General features: G+C 50.2%; 6 protein-coding genes across 7 annotated transcripts; 2 read left to right on the forward strand and 4 right to left on the reverse strand.

The window, feature by feature from the left end:
• The first annotated feature begins 11,100 nt into the window (after positions 1–11,100).
• On the forward strand, positions 11,101–11,862 carry LOC9638148 (protein LURP-one-related 15). Its single transcript, XM_024680163.1, has 3 exons — positions 11,101–11,301; positions 11,353–11,586; positions 11,641–11,862. Exons 1-3 carry the CDS (start codon positions 11,101–11,103, stop codon positions 11,785–11,787), a joined length of 582 nt encoding a protein of 193 aa, XP_024535931.1. The 3' UTR covers positions 11,788–11,862.
• Positions 11,863–12,212: 350 nt separating this feature from the next.
• LOC112348057 (protein LURP-one-related 15-like) lies at positions 12,213–13,073 on the forward strand. 2 transcript variants are annotated; one of them, XM_024680015.1, is made up of 3 exons: positions 12,213–12,452; positions 12,514–12,735; positions 12,790–13,073. In XM_024680015.1, exons 1-3 carry the CDS (start codon positions 12,246–12,248, stop codon positions 12,946–12,948), a joined length of 588 nt encoding a protein of 195 aa, XP_024535783.1. In that variant the 5' UTR covers positions 12,213–12,245; the 3' UTR covers positions 12,949–13,073. The 2 variants fall into 2 exon arrangements, with proteins under 2 accessions (XP_024535783.1, XP_024535784.1); XM_024680016.1 differs by having other exon boundaries at positions 12,514–12,669.
• Positions 13,007–15,279, reverse strand: LOC9638149 (BTB/POZ and TAZ domain-containing protein 3). Its single transcript, XM_002975162.2, has 5 exons — positions 14,248–15,279; positions 14,058–14,194; positions 13,703–14,009; positions 13,288–13,637; positions 13,007–13,235 (listed from the first exon to the last, which is right to left on the reverse strand). The coding sequence occupies exons 1-5, from the start codon at positions 14,782–14,784 to the stop codon at positions 13,082–13,084; spliced, it is 1,485 nt and encodes a 494-aa protein (XP_002975208.2). The 5' UTR covers positions 14,785–15,279; the 3' UTR covers positions 13,007–13,081.
• An 848-nt stretch (positions 15,280–16,127) lies between these two features.
• LOC112348013 (MICOS complex subunit Mic10-like) lies at positions 16,128–16,579 on the reverse strand. Its single transcript, XM_024679870.1, has one exon. It carries the CDS (start codon positions 16,508–16,510, stop codon positions 16,265–16,267), a length of 246 nt encoding a protein of 81 aa, XP_024535638.1. The 5' UTR covers positions 16,511–16,579; the 3' UTR covers positions 16,128–16,264.
• Positions 16,580–16,587: 8 nt separating this feature from the next.
• LOC9629069 (pentatricopeptide repeat-containing protein At3g26782, mitochondrial) lies at positions 16,588–19,182 on the reverse strand. The gene has a single exon (XM_002975163.2). The coding sequence runs from the start codon at positions 19,151–19,153 to the stop codon at positions 16,736–16,738; it is 2,418 nt and encodes an 805-aa protein (XP_002975209.1). The 5' UTR covers positions 19,154–19,182; the 3' UTR covers positions 16,588–16,735.
• Positions 19,162–21,985, reverse strand: LOC9629070 (DEAD-box ATP-dependent RNA helicase 7). The gene is made up of 14 exons (XM_024679867.1): positions 21,570–21,985; positions 21,393–21,518; positions 21,205–21,345; positions 20,972–21,154; positions 20,759–20,913; positions 20,577–20,694; positions 20,424–20,525; positions 20,313–20,373; positions 20,084–20,255; positions 19,934–20,030; positions 19,780–19,874; positions 19,593–19,726; positions 19,464–19,539; positions 19,162–19,386 (listed from the first exon to the last, which is right to left on the reverse strand). Exons 1-14 carry the CDS (start codon positions 21,936–21,938, stop codon positions 19,242–19,244), a joined length of 1,974 nt encoding a protein of 657 aa, XP_024535635.1. The 5' UTR covers positions 21,939–21,985; the 3' UTR covers positions 19,162–19,241.
• Between the last annotated feature and the right edge of the window lie 95 nt (positions 21,986–22,080).

Genomic DNA, 22,080 nt, shown 5'->3' on the forward strand with positions numbered 1-22,080 from the left:
TAAGGAACCGACTCCCCGAGATGTCGTAGGCTAAAGGATCCTCAAAAGCTTGACCGAAATGACAAAGAGTTCATCAGATGGGACCAAGTCGAGGATCGAGTCCAAAACCGACTCTAGGACCGAGTTCGAGATAGGGTCCGGAATCGAGTCCAAGACCGACTCGGGGACCGAGTTCAAGTCCGAGTTCGAGACCGAGTTCGAGACGGAGTCCGAGATCCGAAATCGGGTCCGAGACCGAGTCCGAGGTCGAGTCCGAGGTCGGATCCGAGATCGGGTCCGAGATCGAGTCCGAGATCGAGTCCAAAACCAAATCCGAAGTCGGATCCGAAATCGAGTCCGAGATCGAGCCAGAGACTAAGTCCAAATACTAATACGGGTCAAGGGGTGAAAGCCCAAAGCGTGCGTCTCCCAGGGGGGGGGGGCTGCAGGGGGTTCCAAAAGTATAGTAGGGATAGTGAGGTCCAGGAACCAGTTTAGAAGGGACTCTCCAGTTGGGCTTCCAAACCGACTTGAGGTTGGGACTGGGACCGAGGGGCCTTGGGTGGGAGTGAGCATGGACTTGGCTGGTGCCGGAGGGGCCATCCAAGGAAGTGCTCAAGAGCAGCTCCCACTCCCGAAAGGGAAACCGACTGCGGTGCTGCCGGCTCAGGTGGAGTGGTGCCCCACTTGAGTACCTTGTGGCTCATTGGTCCTCGCCCTTCCGGGGGCTTGGGCCTTCCCTTCGGGATGGAAGTGGGGGGGTAGAGGTACCCATACCGGGCCGTTAAGTCACGGTGTTTCGCCCCGACGTCCCGAAGCAAGTGCTGCACCCAAGGCTTGGGATTTAGAGGGTCCCATGATCAAGCCTTGTGGTACCTTGGGGTGTTAGGAATCTGGAGGCTTGGTGTGCTTGGCTGCTTGTGCCTGCGGGGAGTGTAGCCGAACCTTAAGTCCAGTCTAACCCGGGGAGGGGGATTGGGAGAGATTTGGGAATCCGTAGATGGATGGCTAACACTCCGTTGCTCGTGCAGTAAGTAGCTGAAACCAAGTAGGAGCTGGCACCATAGGCGAGAACCTTGGCGAGGGAACTTAGCACAAGCCAAGGCGGAGTTGGTCGGATAGGCGAGGTAAGCTGGCAAATTGAAAAGGAAAAATTTGTGGCTTACAATTTGGTATCGGAGCCTCTTCCTCAGTTCTAGCGAAGGATAGAGGTGGATTGCTGGGAGATGGCAAGGGCAGGACGTAAGCGAACCCAGGCAGAGACGGAACCTCCTCCAGAGCTGGAGCCTCCGGTCGAACAGGAGGCGATGGATGAGGAATCCTTGCATGAGGAGGACTCCAGTGAGGCAACTTCCAAACAGGAGTCCGGTGGTGAGGTTCGGTCGTCCAAGGCTCGATTGGATGTTCTAGAAGGACAATTGGCACAGACCAATGCCTTGCTAGAGACTCTCGTACGCAAGCTAAAGCGTGACGAGAAGCGGAAGAAAAAGCGAAAGACTGCGGATGCTGGCAGCGCAGAAGGTGCGGACCCTTCGGCAAGGACTGAGGCAAAACCAGACAAGGTCGAACAGACCGAAGTGGAATCAGTCCCTCAGGCAGTTCCCAAGTACAAACCAAAGCCCCCACCGGTCTTCAAGGGAGTGAACGACTATAAGGTGGTGGAGGATTGGTTTTACGATATGGAGGACTACTTCCGAGCGTTGCGATTACCGAGCTCGGAAAAGGTCCCATGTGCAAAACCATACTTGGCAGATAATGCCAAGTCTTGGTGGAGAACAACGGAGGCCAACGAAGGACCGGTGGCCACTTGGGAAATGATGAAGGCGAGGATCCGCGCAACTTACGTTCCTCCGAATGCTACTCTGCACCTAAGGGACGAGCTGAGTAGGCTGAAGCAGACCGGAACCATTCAGGAGTATGTGAATGGGTTTATGGCAAAGAGGATACTTGTCACGGACATGGGGGATATGGATGCGTTCTATGCCTTCATATCAGGTTTGCAAACCTGGGCTCGCGGCGAAGTAATGCGGTGGAACCCGACCAACTACAAGGAAGCGTTGGATGCAGCCATCAAGGTGCATTTCAATGATAACTTGCGAAAGGGGAACACGACGGGGTCGGGATCCACGTTCAGCAAAGGGGCCAAACCAAGGGGAACATTTAGCAGAGGGAAATTCAAGAGGAGTTTCTCTAAGAATGAGTCCTCGGGGTTCCGGAAAGGCAAATCCGGGGGCCAGCGAGCGAGTACGTGGGGGAGTCAAGCAAAAAGAGACAAACCCACGGATAAGAAGGTCAAGTCATATAGCAGCGTGGGAAACAACGTATGCTACAACTGCGGTGAAGCGGGACACTTCTCGAGGGAATGTCCCTACCCGAAGAAGGCCAGAGCCAATATGGCCATCAAGTCGGGTGAAGTCCAAAATGAGGTATGTGATCCAGTCCCTAACTCAAAGTTACTCATTACACGAGCAACTTTGGTAGAGAGTCGTTCGCGACATCTACTAGCCCTCCGAGGGAAGCTCGGAGGTAGCTTTGTTAAGATCCTTATTGACACGGGTGCTTCGGATAATTTTGTGGCTGCAGACATAGTTCGGCAAGCCGGACTAACGGTGCAGCGGCTAGGCGAACCAAGGACTATAGAGTTTGTTCAAGGTAGCCAAAGCACCGATGAGGTACTTCGACAAGCGAGAGTCGAAGTGGGGACTTGGAAGGTGGACATGGATTTCACCGTGTTGGACATGGCGGGATTTGACGTGATCTTCGGAATGGACTGGTTCAATCGATTCGTGGTAGCCCTGCATGGTCAAGGTAGAAACCTTGTGGTACTGGCGAATGCCCAAGGAAGAAGATCTAGGGTAGAGGCCCAAGATCTAAAGGTAGGGCAAAGCAAGGCCAAAGAATCCTGCTTAAACCTGGTGTCCACGAGAGGACAACTCACTAAAGGAACTAAGGCGGCCTTTTTGTGCTTACTCTCGGTGAAGAGTGACAAAAAGACAGGAATGGAAGAAGTACCTTTAGTGATCCAGCGGGTGTTGGACCAATTCCAGGATACCATGCCGGAAGAGCTACCGGTGGGGCTACCCCCAGCACGACCGATAGAACATAAGATTGAGCTGGTCGAGGGTGCTGAGGCAGTGGTTCGTCCCCCTTATCGTTTGAACGAAAAAGAACTCAAGGAGCTCAAGTGCCAACTAAAGGAGTTGGTGGACAAAGGGTATGTTAGGTTGAGCAAGTCGCCGTATGGGGCGCCGGTGTTATTTGTGAAAAAGAAAGATGGATCTATGCGCATGTGCATAGACTACCGGTTGCTCAACAAGTATACAAAGAAGAACAAGTACCCTTTGCCAAGGATTGAGGACCTGTTCGATAGGTTGGGAAAGGCAAAATACTTCTCGAGGATTGACCTAAGGTCAGGATACTACCAGATCAGGGTAGCCGAGGAAGATGTCGAGAAGACAACCTGTCGAACGAGGTATGGGAGCTTTGAGTTTCTGGTGATGCCCTTCGGGCTATGTAATGCGCCGGCAACGTTTTCGGCGCTAATGAACCACATCTTTGTACCCTATCTGGATCACTTCGTGGTCGTCTATATCGACGACATCCTGATCTATAGCGAAACGCTAGAGGAGCATGCCGAACACTTGGCGAAGGTGTTTGAGAAACTAAGGGAACACAAGCTGTATGCTAAAGAGAGCAAATGTGACTTTGCTCAACAAGAGGTAAAGTTTCTCGGGCATGTGGTGGGCCAGGATGGGCTCAAGGTGGACCCGGAGAAGGTCCAAGCGATCCAGGAATGGGAGCGACCAGCCAATGTACATGAGTTGAGGGCATTCCTGGGGCTATGCAACTACTATCGAAAGTTTATCAGACACTATTCGAGAGTAGCCCTGCCCTTAACGGACCAAACAGGAAAAGGGAAGATGGTGTGGACAGCGGAATGCGAGGTGGCATTCGTCCACCTCAAAGGGAAGTTGAGGAAGGCTCCCGTATTGGCATTACCAGACTTTGGTAAGAACTTTGAGGTAGAAACGGATGCTTCGGACTTTGCGTTGGGCGCCGTTTTGAAGCAAGACAACCATCCGGTAGCGTTCTTCTCGAAGAAGCTGGACAAGGCTCAACGGAAGTGGCCTGCCCATGAGAAGGAATTGTTTGCGGTGGTCAAGGCGCTCAAGGAGTGGCGACACTACCTTGGGAGACACTTCAAGGTTTACACGGACAATGTGGCAACGAAACACTTCTTGTCACAGCCCGACCTAAGAGGGAAACAAGGTCGGTGGGCCAATGCCTTGGCCGAGTTTGATTGCGAAATTCTGTATAAGCCTGGGAAGAGCAACATCATGGCAGATGCGCTAAGTCGAAAAGCGAGCTTGAAGTTGGCAATATCCAGCGCAACAGCAACCTTCTGGGACGATGTGCGGACAGCATATGAGAACGATGGTCTAGCACAAGAAGTGTTGCTGAGGAATCTAGAGGCGCGGGAAGCTCACCAGAGAGGTGAGCTGCCAACGGAAGAGAAAACGGGCTATGCGGAACGCAATGGACTCATTTATTACAAGCAAACGAGGGTGTATGTTCCAGAAGGGGAACTAAGGAAGGTGGCCTTAGAAGAGTGTCATGACGGACCTCTTGCGGGACACGGCGGAGTGCCCAAGACAATGGGCTTACTCAAAAGGAAGTACCATTGGCCAGATATGGCTAAGGACATCCAAGACTATATAAAGACATGCCCAACATGTCAGCAGGTAAAAGCCGTGACTAAGGCTAGTGGGGGCTTGTTGCAAAGCATCCCCATTCCAGATCGCCCGTGGAAATGTCTTACGATGGACTTCATCACGGGACTCCCCCCAAGCGAGGGGTTTGATGCGATATTCGTGGTGGTGGACCGATTTTTGAAAATGGCACATTTCATACCCACCACAACGGAAGTGGATGCGGAAGGTGTGGCGAAGCTGTTCTTCGAACAAGTGGTTCGAGTGCGGGGAAGACCAGAAGAGATCATCTCAGATCGAGATAAGATCTTCACCAGTAGGTTCTGGAGGACTCTCCTGGAACAGTATCGCACCAAGTTGAAATTCAGCACAGCCTATCACCCACAGACAGGTATGAGGTATTAAGTCAAGTTGTTGGCACTAACACTTCTTGACAGACGGACAAACGGAAAGGGTGAATAGGCAGCTGGAGGATTATTTGCGATGCTATGTCTCGGGAGACCAGACCGATTGGGTAAGTCATTTGGGACTTGCGGAGATGTGTTATAACAACTCACCACATTCGAGTATCGGGGTGAGTCCATGGGAAGTCATCAATGGGCGAGCTATTGAAGGTCCTGTGGAACTCGGCGTGGCCGAGTATCATGGAGAGTTGCCCGCAATGGAGGCATTCACGGCGGAAAGACTCAGCATTTGGAATCTAGTGAGGGATTCCTTGGAACGGGCTCAACAAAGGCAAACCAAATACGCGAACCAGAAACGTCGGGATGTAGAGTTCCAAGCTGGGGAGAAGGTGTGGCTGAACACCAAGAACCTCAGACTACCAAGTGGGATCAGCCGAAAGTTGACCCAAAGGTAAAGATGCATGTATTCCTATAAATGAATTGATCTTGAGTTCCTTAAGCAGGTTTGCGGGGCCTTACGAGATTGAGGCACGAATCGGTAAAGTGGCTTACCGACTCCGACTTCCTCGAGAGATGGGGAAGATGCACCCAGTGTTCCACGTGAACTTACTCAAGCCATACTTTGAGGATCCGCTTCGCAAGGACCAAGTGAGACCTTTACCTGAGGTTATCCAAGGGGAAGAGGAATACGAAGTCGAGGCCATCCTTAATGCGCGCAAGAGCAAGCGACAAGGACGCGAGGTGAGAGAGTTCCATGTGAAGTGGAGAGGATTTCCACACTGCGAAGCAACATGGGAACCGGAGGAGAACCTAGCGAACGCTCAAGATCTAGTGGAGGAATTTCTGCAAGGCAGAACTCTATGTACTTATGCAAAATTCAATTAAAAATATCAGTTTGCAAAGTTGAGCTAGTGGCATAATGTTGGGACCCGAAGGCGCGCCAAAGGTAAGCTAATTAGCATGGGTTGGATAGGTCGACCAGGCGTAGGGCACTACGCCCGACTCCCCGCGGGGATGTCGAATCCATAGACGTATTCTACGGAGGTTGGGTTCGAGTCCCAACCCCCTAGTAAAGCAAGGCTGGGTTCAAGTCCCGACCCCATACTAGGGCGTGGTGAGGTGAGGAGTATAGGGACACCTATATTCCGTTGTCATGGGCTCTTGGCCGGGGAGGCTAACTTAGGCACACCGCTAAGTGGGGGGATGCCCCCGGAGACATGGTCAACAAGTCGTAGGATAAAACGAGACGTTCGATGTGGGCATCGAACTTCTTCTATGGGTGGTGGAGTTGTAAGGAACCGACTCCCCGAGATGTCGTAGGCTAAAGGATCCCCAAAAGCTTGACCGAAATGACAAAGAGTTCATCGGATGGGACCAAGTCGAGGATCGAGTCCAAGACCGACTCTAGGACCGAGTTCGAGATAGGGTCCGGAATCGAGTCCAAGACCGACTCGGGGACCGAGTTCGAGTCCGAGTTCGAGACCGAGTTCGAGACGGAGTCCGAGATCCGAAATCAGGTCCGAGACCGAGTCCGAGGTCGAGTCCGAGGTCGGATCCGAGATCGGGTCCGAGATCGAGTCCGAGATCGAGTCCGAAACCAAATCCGAAGTCGGATCCGAAATCGGGTCCGAGATCGAGCCAGAGACTAAGTCCAAATACTAATACGGGTCAAGGGGTGAAAGCCCAAAGCGTGCGTCTCCCAGGGGGGGGGGGCGCTGCAGGGGGTTCCAAAAGTATAGTAGGGATAGTGAGGTCCAGGAACCAGTTTAGAAGGGACTCTCCAGTTGGGCTTCCAAACCGACTTGAGGTTGGGACTGGGACCGAGGGGCCTTGGGTGGGAGTGAGCATGGACTTGGCTGGTGCCGGAGGGGCCATCCAAGGAAGTGCTCAAGAGCAGCTCCCACTCCCGAAAGGGAAACCGACTGCGGTGCTGCCGGCTCAGGTGGAGTGGTGCCCCACTTGAGTACCTTGTGGCTCATTGGTCCTCGCCCTTCCGGGGGCTTGGGCCTTCCCTTCGGGATGGAAGTGGGGGGGTAGAGGTACCCATACCGAGCCGTTAGGCCACGGTGTTTCGCCCCGACGTCCCGAAGCAAGTGCTGCACCCAAGGCTTGGGATTTAGAGGGTCCCATGATCAAGCCTTGTGGTACCTTGGGGTGTTAGGAATCTGGAGGCTTGGTGTGCTTGGCTGCTTGTGCCTGCGGGGAGTGTAGCCGAACCTTAAGTCCAGTCTAACCCGGGGAGGGGGATTGGGAGAGATTTGGGAATCCGTAGATGGATGGCTAACACTCCGTTGCTCATGCAGTAAGTAGCTGAAACCAAGTAGGAGCTGGCACCATAGGCGAGAACCTTGGCGAGGGAACTTAGCACAAGCCAAGGCAGAGTTGGTCGGATAGGCGAGGTAAGCTGGCAAATTGAAAAGGAAAAATTTGTGGCTTACAATTTATAGAATGAGAAGAGTGATAAACTTTTTCATTAATATGTTGGTCCATATGAAATGCTAGAGTGCATTGGTAAAATAACTTATCAAGTGTAACTGCCAGTTGGGGTGAAAATTCATCTAATATCTTATGTCAACCAGTTGAATCTCAAAGTGAAAGGCCTCCTTAATATACACAACTATAGAAGATGGACCAAAAGCTTAAGCAAGGTTCCCTAGAAAGGGTGATCACTAGTACAATTTGTTTATGGGATAAAGACTTTGTTGGGGGGGAAGAATTGTTAGATGCCAATTTAACCATGTGGTCATTGTGGGTCAAAAAGAATATTAAGGCATATTAGGGTAAGGAATTTAACTGCAGCAGCTTTTGAGGTATATTAAGGGTGATTAGGTGGTAAGGAACCTTAAAAGGAAGCATAGCATAGTATAGGGAGACTAGATCTTTATCTTTTTAGCTGGATCATAAGATTATGGTTGCAGCAAAGGAAAGTCTAAGTTGTGGATAAGTACTACAATAAGGTATAGAAAATCACCATGGATGAAAAATTTAAGCCTAATGCATAGAAAAAATTTACTACTTTGGGTAAATCTCTTGACACTACTACTATTCCATGAATAATATAAATGAGGAAGTGTGTGTATAGAATGAAGTTTTGTAAATATGGTCTGCCTGGATGAGTGTTGCCACCAGACTCTCACCAATGGCTTCCACCTCTTCCACCTCTTTGACTACTGTCCTTTGCAATCAACATTTCAAGGCAGAGGTAGCAAATTCCTTGTCTCAAAGACCTCATGGTTTGCCCATTATTTTTGAGGTAGTAGGTTCCAATCTTTTGTTTGATAAGTCCTCTTCATGCTGGTGATGTTTGCCCACCTTTTTTTTGCATCCAAGCTTCAAAGCGAGTGGCTTGTTCCAGCTTCTGGCAAGGCTCACAAATTCACATGTCTCCTTGGCCACAGTGATAAATTCTAGATTAAAGGGATTTCATCTTGTGGGATTGAAAATGTTCCAGGCTCTAGGTGGTGCTGAACCCCCAAGTTGAGATGGAAGCTATGGGCTACTAGCTTGTACATGCCGGTCCTCTCACACTTCTGTATCTAGCACAGCAATTTGGTGAGGACCAATGGTGTGGGGTTTTGCATAGTGCTTTAAAACACTCCAGATATATGGGAGCTTTCACAGCAGCAAGATCTTCAAGGAGCCTTTTAATAAATTATCTCCAATCAGGAGCCTGCAAAGTCGCTTTTATTTTGCCCACGGTGTCTCCACTGCATTGCTCGAGGCACTTCTAGCAGCATGCCCAAGGCTGGAGATTCTCATCACCAAATGCGCCCATGGTATGCCTGTTCTTAGAGTCTCGCAGAGTGCAAGCCTCACAGTATTCGCGTTTGTTGGGAAGCATATGTCTGAAGTGATTGTGGATGCTCCAAACCTCATTGTGGGACATTGGCCGATAACCAGCAGGTTGAGCACGCTCGTAGAACTTGCGTGCCCTCGTCTTATATGGTCCATGCCGTCTAAACAAATGTTGTGACAAAGCTATATGTGGACAATGGAGCCCAGATGAGCTGATTAAGTGTGCAAGCTCACACAAGCAATCACAAAACTACACCTTTATGCTAGAACCAACGAGGATATGAGCCTAGCATGCTAGCACCACTAGTCAACGCTAGAATTGGGTCAGTTTTCCTTGAAATGAAATTGTATGTAACATCTTATAATCTTTTTGCACCTTAACCGTGCCATGCACACGTCAAGGATGAGGGACTTACCATCTATTTAAGAGCAAACACGTCTGAGGCACCTTATACTCCGGTCAAAAGTTTACTTCAAGATCGTCAAGCTTGTGGTGAACTTAAATGATTTTTTACAAGATTTACAGATGTTTGAAATCTTGGAGGCTCGTGGTTTGGCCATTAAATTTTTCTATAAAGGTTGAAAATTTTTCTTTTATATTACATCTTTCTTCACTGTTTTGTCCGAGACAAACTTCGTCGCGAATTTCGTCAACATCTTCGCTACAGAACTGACGTAAGCCGCCGAGTCTCAGCTGGAGCGCGCTTCTTATCCAAGGCTTCCAGGGCGCAAACTCTTGCCTCGAGGAATGTCATCTCTTGCGGAGTCAGAAGTACGGCTGGGCTTCGAAGCGGGGGTGCAACAGGTGATCGTGCTGGGGATGGGGATGGGAATGGCAAGCCGGGTGGTATGCAGGAATGATTTATTCTGTGCATGGAACGGAGGATCGGGTGTTAAACCGCGCAATTGGTGAGGATTGCTCCAAGTGCTGGGATTGTGGGCCACACGCTAGAGGATCTGGGCCCTGGACATGCTCGCCTGGAGTTTTGACATTCGAGCATGGGTTAGGGTTCTTATCACAGGGCGGGATCTCGACCGGCCGGAGAGAATGGTAGTAAACCAGGAACTAGTCCAAATTCCGCGGGCATTTTTCTTCTTTATGAGCAATTCCACATGATGAGCAATTTGCAAAACTCAGCAGCAGTTCTGGAGTGTGTAGCTCCATGATCAAAGTCCAACGTTGCCAATGGAGACTAAAGCAGTTGCACGGCTCTAGCAAGCACATTTGTTCATAGCTTTTCTGTATCCAATTTGAGTGGAGATGGCCCAACGAGATTAAAAGCAAGGGTGGGAATCATGTGGCTATGGGTTTTGTAAACACTTAGCTATAGATGGCTGTTGTGATACCACTTGTCAATGCGTACTTCTGCTTCTGGACGTTATAACTCAAGAGTGCTAAGCCAATCATCAATAGAGGTTTAACGTAAGCTTACATGTGCCACTGCACAAGCCCAATCCACAGAGTCGATGAAAAGTCGACAAGCTCAGCGCTCCTTGCTTCTGCTGCAGTTTTTGATCCAGCCAAGAACGATCTGGGGTGGAATATATGCAATATTAAGCTAACAAATGATGTTTGCTAGCAAATGATGTTTACAAAAGGGAATTAATAGTAGTTTGTATTATTTGAGTAAAAAATAATTCTAAACGTGGGTCTCATGAGGATGCCAGGAATGTCATTTTGGAGCAACCCACGAATTCACAAAGGTTTAGGCGAAGCCACTTAAGGATCTTCCTTTCGATCTCTATGTGTCTGCTAGGAAGTAAGCTTTGCACTTAGTGTTTATGCTATATGATGTTCTGCTGCGGCCTGTGCATGACAGGGTCCAAATACAAACCCTGTAAGGAAAAAGAGAAGAAATTCTATACAAACAACAAAAACAACCAATTGCTCACCAAGTCGTCCAAGGAAGAAAGAGTGGCAAGCAATAGAAACACGCTGGGAATGGTCATGGGGAACTTTGAGCATGGTGAGGCGCTGGATGCTTCCTTTGAATTTTTTGGTCTTGCCTAACGTAGCCAGATTTAAACTTTGCGAACTTCTATTAAGCCTGCCAGCATTTTCCTTGGCAATTTCTCATTAAGTATGATAAAAAACATTTTTTGCAAGCAAGAAAAAGTAGAGAGTGTTTTGTGAGGTAAGCATTCTGTTCCATCACGTCTCCTCTAGTCCATGTCTTTATAAGAGAAACACGTATGCACCGAAGAATCGCAAAATGGCAGCAGTCGTGGGAGATCAGTTTCGCTCTGCTCAAGAACAGCTACAGCTCGTGTATGAAAGAAATACTTGGAGCAGTGATACTGTGACAGATCTCAATGGGAGGCTTTTGCTCAAAGTGAAGCGCCCGACCTTCAGTGCAACGGATGTGCTCATCACAGATCCGAGCTCTCGTCCCATCGTTGTAATCTATCATGAGGTACTTTGGCTTCTCTAGAATTGTGATCAATATCTTTCGCCATTCTCACAGTTAAAGAACTTTCGCACTAACTGGAAAGTTTTCCGCGAGCAAAGCAGGGACACTCCTTTGCTTTGCACAGTCAGGAAATCATCTCGGATTCAATTCAGCCTTTCTTTGGATGTATTTCTGGCCTCCAACAATCCAGATTCCGATTCGAGTGAGCCTGATTTTCAGGTAAAGAAGGAAGTGCTTGGCAGTAGCATTGAGGTTTCTCGTGGACGAGGAGGAGCAGTGGTTGCCAGGGTAAGTCTATCAGATCATAAGAAATTATATGTATACATATATATTTCTTACCAGGCTGAGGCGATATCTCTCCTTTCCAACACAAGGTACCAGATCAGCGTGGCTCCTGGAATTGATTATGTGTTTGTGCTGTCGCTGATTCTGATCGTAAAAGAGAAAGAAGAAGCTAGACAAACAGCCCCTTCATCCAATCTACGATGAAAGAAGTTCCTATGACACAATTATATTAATATTTAAGAAGATGAAATGTCTGGACTTGCTAACTTGTTAATTAAAGACAAAGCTCTTCTCCTTGAGATCTTGGGTTCAATTCTATGCTTCCAGGTGGTCGTCAGAAGATTTAAAACATGCCATAATATGGCACTGTTGAGAGTGGCGATTTCTGCAGAATTTTTGTGTATGTTTTTTTGTTACAATATAATAAACGAGAAACCTTTTTATTTTTTCTTATTATTATTTATTTTTATTCAAATAATTATTTATTAAACTGGCTGTTAAGTTAACCAGCATTCTATGATGTGAAATGTTTTTTGAAGTGGTGAAATTCTTGTTGAATATTTGCATAATTTTCTGGTATAGCATTGTTACTTGCGTTGTATAAACTTGGACAGTAAAGTGATCTTCTATACGTTTTTGTTTCAAAGTCAAGGAAGGCAGGCATGGCGCAAGAGGTTGTAGGCGGCCAGTTTTGCAGGGCGGAGCGAGATCAGCATCTGGTGTACGCAGAGCATTGTTTGAGCAGCCACAATGTGAAGGATGTCTCCACGGGCAATCTCGTATTCAAGGTGAAACACCCCACTTTCGGCAAAGCGGACATTCTTGTCAAGGATCGAAACTCCACCACGGTTCTCCGCCTCTGCCAGAAGGTAACTGATGCTTGATTCACAAAACTTTCTCTCGAGGCCATCTTACCAATTTCCACTCAAGATATGGCACCTCCACGCGACCTGGCAAGTCTTTCCGGGAGGCAAATCCAGCGAGATGCTCTTCCTCGTCAAGGAGTCATCGCTGCTCGAATTCAATCTTTCCATGCATGTTTTCCTCGGCCCAAACAAGTCCCCGAAGGAGCATCCAGATTTCAAGGTGAGGAGGAAGGCAAGCAGCAGCAGCATCAAGATTTACAACAGAAACGATCAGATAATTGCCAAAGTATGCACGCTCTCATTGAGATCATTTGAGTAACTTTAACGTTTTTTTTCCTAGATCAAGCCAAGCTGTGGCTGCTGCTTATTGGGAGGACATGACATACATGTCAACGCAGGGACAGACTCCGCGTTTGTGCTGTCCTTGTTTTTGATTGTCCATGCCAAAGATCAAGAAATCGCGGACACCATGGAGCAGGTAATGGCGACTGTAAGATGACGATACATTGTAAAACCGTGAAAGCATCCATGAACATCTAAAGTAGGACGCTATCAAGTTCAAAGTAGCAATTTGTGCGAAAGACTCGATTAGCTTCCATCTATACAAAGCGAAAGAATTCTCTATATCATTCTCACTGTCTGTAAGCCTCCTTCTCCAAAGTCGCTGAAACAGCGGCCAAGGAGAAGGCAGTGGAGGCCCCTTTGGCAGCCTTGACTTTGGCAACCAAGAGGTTCCACCGTGACTCCTCTTTCTTCGTTTGCTGGCCGATCCGGTCCTTGAAATGCCTGTCGAAGAAAGAGCTGAAGAAACTAGCAGCGAAAAACTACAAACTCTTACCTGCAAAGTGGGACTTTGCATCGCTCGGCATCGCCACACATTCTCGAGTGTAGCTCCAGGAGCTCCCACATCCGCTTGCAATGAAGGCAGCCACCCGAGACCTTGGTCCGGCACCCGGCAAAGTGTCGGACCAGAGACTCGAGTCCCTTGCACGCTGGAAAGCCGCACGAAGAAGAAGACGAGGAAGAAGAAGAGAAAGAACTCTGCCTGTTGATACCGTCGGGCGGCCTTTCGTGCGGCCCGATGGTGCGGCATCCGTCGCGGCATATGTGAACCAGCGCCTCCATCGCGTCGTGGAGCTGCTTGTACACCTTGTCTTCCTCGGATTTTCTCAGCTTCTCTTGCTTTCTCTGCGAACAAAGAACGTAAGTTCAATGAAGATATGGAAAGAATGCTTGGGAGAACTAGAACTTACGGCGTCGGCCTCGATGACGTGACCAACGAGCTCCTGCTCGAGCGTTTGATCGGACTCGCGCATCACTCGCCAGCCTTCGGACTTTACCACCGTCTTGAAGCTGGCGACGATGAGACGCAGGCACAAGAGGTTTAGCCGGCTCGCATCGCACAGTCGTGCGAGCTGGAGCACGTCCACGACGTTTTCGGTCGTGAGCAGGCCCCGCTCCAGCGCCTCGGTGCATTTCTTCTTGAGGAGCGGGATCGAGTACGAGTGGGAGAGCGCGAGCAAATGTAGCACGTACTTCTCCATCTCTTTTTCCTCGTATCTAGAGCAATGGTGACGATCAAGGAAAGAGAAAACATCCTTGGCTTACCGCGACGAATACACAAACCGAGTGAAAACTCTCGCAGCATCGTATGGAACTCCCAAAATGTGGATGGATCGCCGGTGGTGCTTTCCGGACGGTTGCTGCTCTTGGAGCAAGCGTAAGAAAACCGGAGAGCTTGCGGCCTGTTCGAGAAAAAAGAAAACTTTGCTTGCGTATACTAGATTTTCAAGCTTACCAGCACGAACGAGTGAGCAGCAGTCATCCCTCCATCCTCGGTGACGATGCAAACGTCCGTATGGAGGCCCTCGCAAAACAACTTGTCCCAATTGTCGACGATCTCTCTCGGCACCAGAACTCCCCCAGTGCTCGCCCTGCTGCTGGAAGAACTCGCCGACAATTTCGCCCTTCTAACATTCCACGATGGAAGCGGAGGTGGTGGCGGTGCTGAAGAACTTGTCGTAGAACTCGTGAGCTCGGAGGAGTCGTGGAAAGGAGAAGAATTGATGGAGCCGCTACTACTGCTACTGTCCTGTGGTGTGGAGTTAAGACTAATCTCCTGCGAGCTCGTCCGGCTGTGCAAAATGCCGGCTGTGTCTAGCGACGCCGATCTGTGGATGAGTGAATGGTTGTCTACCAGACCTGGCTTGTTTGACGAGGCATTACTGTCCTGTGATGATATTGATCGCTGGAGCGGAGGCCTGTACAGTGGTGGCTTCATCGCTCGGAAAGATGTTCGCTCTTCATTGACTTGCTGATGGATTGTCAATGCCATCTCTTCTCGACCATTTTCCAAGCAGGAAAGCAAACAGAACAGAGTCGAGAGAGAAAACTCTTGACGAGACCTCGAAAGGGGAATTCTATGGAACGCAAGCAAGAAAAAGAGAAACTTACAATGAAAGAGGGCCTCCTTGAAAGTTCTCTCCTTTTTGCTTTACCGAGCAAGATCCCAAGACCCACTAAGAATTCGATCGGTGCTCCGGTCTCGCAGCGTCAATCCAGGGTAGAATCGACCCCAGCAGCTCAAAGTCTTCGCAGAGATCGAGGGAGACAGCTCCGAAAAGTCCCGACTCTGGTCGCTGCTCGACACCATTATCGATCCTAGAGCTAAAGCCAGTAGAATCGCCACAGCCACCAAGACGAAAACAGTACTACTTTCGCTCGCCCTCCACACAAACGCTCACACGCGCTCGCGAGAGGAAAAAACGCTGCCTGGGACATAAGAGAATATGCCACGCGGGTGCAAGAATATGCCTGTCTCGTCTGCTGGACGAACAGAGCCCGTTGCGTGCAGCCAATGTAAATGCATAACGTATATGTTCTAAGCTCGCGATTTATCATCCATTTAACGAACAAACACTGCTTCATTAGTGTGGCTGGACATGCAGCCTACGTACCTCCCCCAAGATTTGCCATGCAACGCACATTTCTACGACGCAGCCTTTGGAAAGTTGGTGGTTGCAACTTCGTTGTTTTTGGGAAGATCGTGACTTGAAAGCTCCGGAAGAAAAATTTCACCAACAAAACAAAAATAAAAGTCGAAAAAAAAAGTGAGAGAGAAACGATGCCCAGCATGAAACTTCTTATGTGTTTGTCTTGTTATATGACACAAGAAAACACCAAGTCCAAAAAACCATCCATCCAAACCGGCGCTGATGAATGAATGAATGGCCATCTCGAATCGCTATAGAACTTGTCCTTGAGCAAACAGAGATGTCGATAAGGCGCAGGCGCAAGTGGATTCCCAAACTCCATACCTTGACATTGTCTTCAAATCTTTCTTTGATAGAATAGAAAATCCATACATTCCCATGGTTGGGAAGTGATCTCTTCCCTGACAAGGCAAAGTTGACCATAAATGCCCAATTGGGCCCAGCGCGTAGCTTGCATGGACACGACCTCTCCTCCCAAATTTTCCCTGGCACACATTAATTCATACACAAGGAAACTTCGCTCGCGAGCTGGAAAGAAATTCGTTTTAAATGCCCTGGAGTTTGATCTGATCATCGCAGAGCTCGCTGCTAGCGCGATCTTCCAAAATCCGAGCTCGCCACAGTCCAAACTGTGCGTCGCCACCACAGATAGGATTGAAAGAGAACACCAAGAATAAGATCGAGAGAAACAAAAACAAAGTGAGCTTATCATTGATGATCTTGGTTCTTACTTTCTTATTCTCGGACCAAATTCCTCCTCCTTGTCGATCCAAAATGCGGAGAGAAAACTTCCACCCCCAAAAAACCCTGTTCGTTCTGTCTCTAATCTGCTCGGCCCAACAATCCCAGCGATGAATTGGAGTCTTTGAGGATCCTGGAGCAATCTGTGTAGCCGGAGCCCAATCCCACGCCCGCGCCAAATGCCATGGTCGCCCATCGCGCCGATGGCGAGCGGAAGAACAGCAGCCCCGCGAACACTCCCACCGCCGACGAATACACGAACCTGCGCAGCATCACGTCGTAGCAGGCATCCATCTTCTCATCGTGCACTCGATCCGAGCCCGGCATAGCTCCGATTCCTGCCTTCTCTCCTCCGCGTCCTCAAACCCTAGCTCCCTCTCAAACCCCAGCCCTAAAATTCCACGTGGCTCTCTTTTTCTTTTTTAAAAATAAAACAGTACATCTTATCGCACGGCCTAGTTTCGACGCGCCACATCAGACGGTCCAGTTCAAATATCTAATCGGACGGCCGATATTCAAATAGCCCCATCGGACGGTCCAGGGCCATCGTCCTCACCAGTAATCCCCGCAAGAGCACGCCCCATCCTTGAAATGGTGGAACCTCCTCACGTCTCTCACCACGATCTCCCTGCCAAACACCTTGGAGATGAATTTCGAGGCGTTGTGGCAATCCACGCACACCCGCAAGTTCTTGATCACGCGTAGCGTGGATCCCTGCGGTGTGCTCATCATCCCAAACGCGATGGCGAGCTTCTCGCTGTGGAATCGCAGGAGCTGCTCCTTCTGCTCCTCCTCCACGTCGTGGAGCACCTCGCCCGTCACCGCCCGGTACCCCGCGCGCTCGATCGCGCCCATGACGCGCTCCAGCTCCGCGTAGATTGCCTCCGACTGCGGGTGCGAGCGATCGCGCACCACGAACTCGTGCACCTTGCTCCGGATCTCGATCGAGCTCACGCCCGGGATCTTCCGGAGCCCCAGATCGGCCATGATCTTCCTCACCGCCGCAGCATCCTCCCACCGCCCGGCCGCCGAGTAGATGTTGCAAAGCGCGACATAGGCCGCGGTGTGATTCGCCCTGAGCTCCAAGACCCTCTCGGCGGCAAATCTCCCGCGCTCGGTATCGCCGTAGATCCGGCACGCGCCCATCAGGGCCATCCACGTGGCGGCATCGGGCGGCACAGGCATCGCCTGGACGATTCCGTGCGCATCCGCGAGCCGGCCCTTCCGCCCCAGAAGATCCACCATGCATCCGTAGTGCTCGGTCGCGGGAACCACGCCATGGTCCCCCGTCATCGCCGAGAAGTGCTCGCATCCGGCTTCCACGAGCCCGGCGTGGGCGCACGCCGAGAGGAGATTCAAGAAGGCGACCCTCTCGGCATCGAATCCCTCCTGTAACATCGCCCGGAAGAGATCGCAGCAATCCTCGACGCGGCCGTGCTGCGCGCTCGCGGAGAGCATCGCGTTCCAGGAGATCTCGTCCCTGGCGGGCATTCCATCGAAAGCGTCCCTGGCGTCGCGCAGGCTGCCGCATTGCCCATACATGCTCACGATCGCGTTCCCGAGCGTGACATCGCGATCGAGGCGCCGATCCGCGGCGACGCAGGCGTGGATTTGCCTACCCTCGCTCAGCGCCGCCAGGCTTGCGCACGCATCCAGCGCGGTGATGTAGAGGATCCTGTCGGGCGAGATCCCGCGCTCGATGGCTGCGCCCCAGAGCTTGAACGTCGATCGGCGATCCCGGCACTGCGCGTATACTGCGATCATCGCAGTGACGAGCGCGGCATCCCATTCGCCCTCCTCGCGCGCCGAGAAGACCCTGATCGCATCCTCTTGGCCATCGCATCTCGCGTAGGCCATCACAAGATCCGTGACGATGGCTACGTCCGTGGCGACGCCGATCTCTTGGGCGATGGCCTCGACGAGCCGCGCGGTGTGAAGATCCTCGCATCCTTCCAGCGCCGCGAAGAGAGTGGATCGCGTTGGAACCACGCCCTCGAGCAGCATCGCGTGGAACGTCTCCACGGCTAGCAGATGCCCGATCTGGGCAAATGCTGCGATCATCGATGTCCACGACACGGCATTCCTCTCGGGCATCGCCGCAAAGAATTCCCTCGCACAATCGATCTCTCCGCAGCGCGCATACGCATTCACCAGAGCAGTAGCCACGACGACGTCAGATCCAAGCCCTGTTTCATCGAGGCAGGTGTGGAATCCCTTCACCTGGGAAGCGCGAAGTGATGGCGACGAAGAACACGCCTTGAAGACCGAGACAAATGTGACGAGATCTGGCGGGATCCCGAGCTGGAGCATCCGATAGAAGATCTCCAGCGCCTCTCTCGGCGATCCATTCTGCGAATTCGCGGTGATCATCGCGTTCCACAGCACCACATCCAGATGCCTCTCCAGATGCCCAAACAGGGCATTTGCGTCACGCAGGCTCCCACACCGGCCATACATGCTCACCAGCGCGCTCGCAACGATCTCCTGGAGTCCCAATCCAGCCTCGACCGCGCAGCGATGGATCAATCGTCCCGCCGCGAGGAATTCCTCGCTCGAGCACGCGCTAAGCACCGACACAAACACAATAGCATCTAGCGCGATGCCCTCTTGCAAGATTCGATGGAACAGAGCTATGGCGGCCGCCGAATGGCCGCGTGACACGTAAGCGGATATCAGGACCGTCCAAAGCACGATGCTCTTGTGGGCGATCTTGTGGAAGACGTCTATCGCGCTCTCGAGGCTGCCACACCTGAGATACATGTAAACGAGGCTCGAGGCCAAATACCCATCGCGAGACAAGCTCTGGCTACTCGAGATTTTGGAGTGAAGAAGTTTGCCTCTAGCAATCGAGTTACATTCCCGGACGAGACGAACAGCCGCGGCAGAGTCAAAACTCGAGAGATCCTGCTGCTGCTGCTGGATCCAAAATTGTTGCTGTTGCTCCAATCCTACTAGCTGGGATGATCGCATTCTAGAGCCACCCGAAGAATATCTTTATCTCTGCCTTGCCAAAAGTTTCGTCGTCGTCCTCACAATCAAAACTGGAATTTTCGTGGAGCTAGTACTTGCGGCCCCCTCTTCCACCGCCACTGTAGCCTCCACGACCTCTTCCACTGCTAAATCCTCCTCTGTTACCTCTTCCACCGCTGTATCCACCTCTGCTGCTTCCACCACCTCCATAGCCACCACCGCCATATCCACCCCTGTGGAAACGAAACACGAACACGAACACGAACACGTCAGCGAAAACCAGCGCATGAAGGAATGTAAAATGCAGTACGTTCTTTCGGGCTTGGCCGTCAGCTCTGGAAGAGCCTCAGGAATTGAGATGGTGAAGTTATCCGCGCCGTCGTTTCCTGATCACGCAGCAGACTTAGGAACATACGGCAATGAGGTGAATTTGTTTTACCGATCAAAAACTCGTCCACCATTGCGCTGGGAACGTCAAAGACCGCTGCTTTACCGTCCGCAGTAAGGTTCATGCGCCGAATCGAGGAACTACATTCCTCGCTTAAAAAACCTCGCAACGCATTGAAGATATATCTGTGCTGCAGCGTATTAGAGAAAAGAATCGACTTTGGAAATTGCAAACGTACCCCACGGAATGTATCGGCTTGGACACTTCGAAAAGTAAAGTTGTAGCGTCGTCATGCGATGTCTGCAATGATCTCCTCTTCACTTCAGTGCACCCCTGTCAGAATTTCAAAGCATCAGATATAACATTCATGGTTTAAGAATATTAACGCTTACGGCAATCTTCGCTAGAGCCTTAGCCAGAAGTTCCATGGCCGGACGCTTGCAATCGCTGACAAGTTGCTCTGCTGCTTCTTTGAAGAAGGGTACTACGCTGAAAGAGTACGATACATTTTAGAAATAAATCAAGAGAAGGTTGAGATGTACCTGTCTGAAACTGCTGAAACGGCCTTAATAGCGGTGAATGATGATTCCTTAGCGATTGTAGAGGGCTGAGGAGGTGTGATCTTTTCGAACTTAAATCCTGCCTTCGCTTCAATCATAGGTATCATATATTCCTTCTTCCGATCGAACATCATCACGGCAATTCCCGTATTTCCTGAAAATCAAAGTGGGCCATCAGCAAGTTACTATAAAAGGATACTGAACAACATACCCGCTCGCCCCGTCCGACCTGATCGGTGAATGTAAGTCTCTACATCCTTTGGTGGCTCACACTGCTCATCGAAACTTTACAACCCGTTATGATGCAATAGAGGAAGCAAACCTGGATAATGAGTTGGACGTCATTGATATCCAAACCTCGAGCAGCAACATCGGTGGCAACTAGGACAAGGAACTTTGCAGACCGAAATCCAGCTAGAGTGTGCTGTAAAAGAAACGATGTAACGCACTGCTGACTATGTAATCCATTCGTTACCTCTCGCTGTGCTTGTGGAATGTCTCCGTGTAATGGCCTAGCGACGTTTGTCCCTAACGAACCAGCAAGCTCGGAAGCATCATTTTTCGTCTCCGTGAAAACTATAACTCTTCCACCACTGGAAAGAAAGAAAAGGAGAGAACAGATCAGAACAACCTCCCCTAGGAAATGAAATGCTTTACCTGCCATAAACCTTAATCACATCTGCTATCATCTGAGACCTCGCAGAATAAGCGCATTGAAGCAGCAAGTGCTTGACATTGTTACTGGCCTTCATTTTCTCATCTCCAACAAGGTCCACGGTTTTCTTATTTGGTTTAAGAAACCTTGTTGCTATCTGAAGATTAAAAAAAGTTCATTTGAACAGAAAGATTCATTTTTATTCCGTCACGCACCTCTTTCACCCAGCTGGGCATAGTAGCACTGAACAAAAGTGTCTGCACGGAGGAGGTATCTTCGACAGCGCCTAAAATAGCTTCAACAGCCTCCACAAATCCCATGTTAAGCATCTCATCGGCCTCATCAAGGACTCGGAACTTCAAAGTTTTCAAGTTCAAGTCACCGCGGTCCAGGAAATCCTGCAAAACCGAAGCCTGGTAAGGATGTCCAGAACAACAAAATCCATTACCTTAATACGTCCAGGAGTCCCAACAACAATGTCCACACCACGACGCATAGCATTCTGCTGGGGACCATACTGACTTCCACCATAAACACAAATAGTGCTCAAGCCAGCAGCACCTCCGTAGCACTCAAAGTCTGCATGAACCTATAGAGAAGAAAGCTTTACTCGCGAGTCATGAAGTTTCCACTTACTTGTTTCGCCAATTCACGAGTTGGAGCAAGAACTAGAACCGTAGGAGCACGTCCATAACCTTTTTTCCCCGAAGAAGACTTTCGCAGCGATTCTATGATAGGCAACACAAAAGCTAGCGTTTTTCCCTGGAAAAAAAAAGAACTTTAGGCGCTCTAAAGCTACAACGAAGGACTTACTTGGCCAGTGCGCGCTCTTCCAACCAGATCATCGCCATCCAGGACGATGTCAAAGCTCTGAGCTTGAATTTGGAACAAGGCCTTGATCCCTTTCTCCCTGAGCATCCCCTTGACAGCGTCCGAGATCCGGAAATTCTCCAGCGCGTAGGGATTCTCGACATCAATGTCGCTCTTCTCCGGGCTCGACGGCACCTCGGATTTCTTGCGCTTCTTCTCTGGCTCCTCGCCCTCTTTCTTCTTCCTCTTCTTCTCCTTCTTCTCGGACGAATCCATCTCCTTCTTCTTATCCGCCAAATCCTCCGCCGCAGCTGCCTTGAGCTTCTTCGGCTTCTGCTTCACGATCTCTGGCTCAACCTCCACTCCCGGCATCGTAGCAGCGATGCCAAAGACCTAGAACACACCTCTAGAACCCTAATTCCTCTCTCTTTTGGCGGCTAAAAGGGGAAAAGCGCGACGACACGTCAGCCCTATGATTTAGAAGTGATTAAGTTAGTACAAAGTTAAACAAACT

Source organism: Selaginella moellendorffii, unplaced genomic scaffold (assembly GCF_000143415.4).
Source record: "Selaginella moellendorffii unplaced genomic scaffold, v1.0 SELMOscaffold_26, whole genome shotgun sequence".
In the NCBI taxonomy this organism is placed as follows: Eukaryota; Viridiplantae; Streptophyta; class Lycopodiopsida; order Selaginellales; family Selaginellaceae; genus Selaginella; species Selaginella moellendorffii.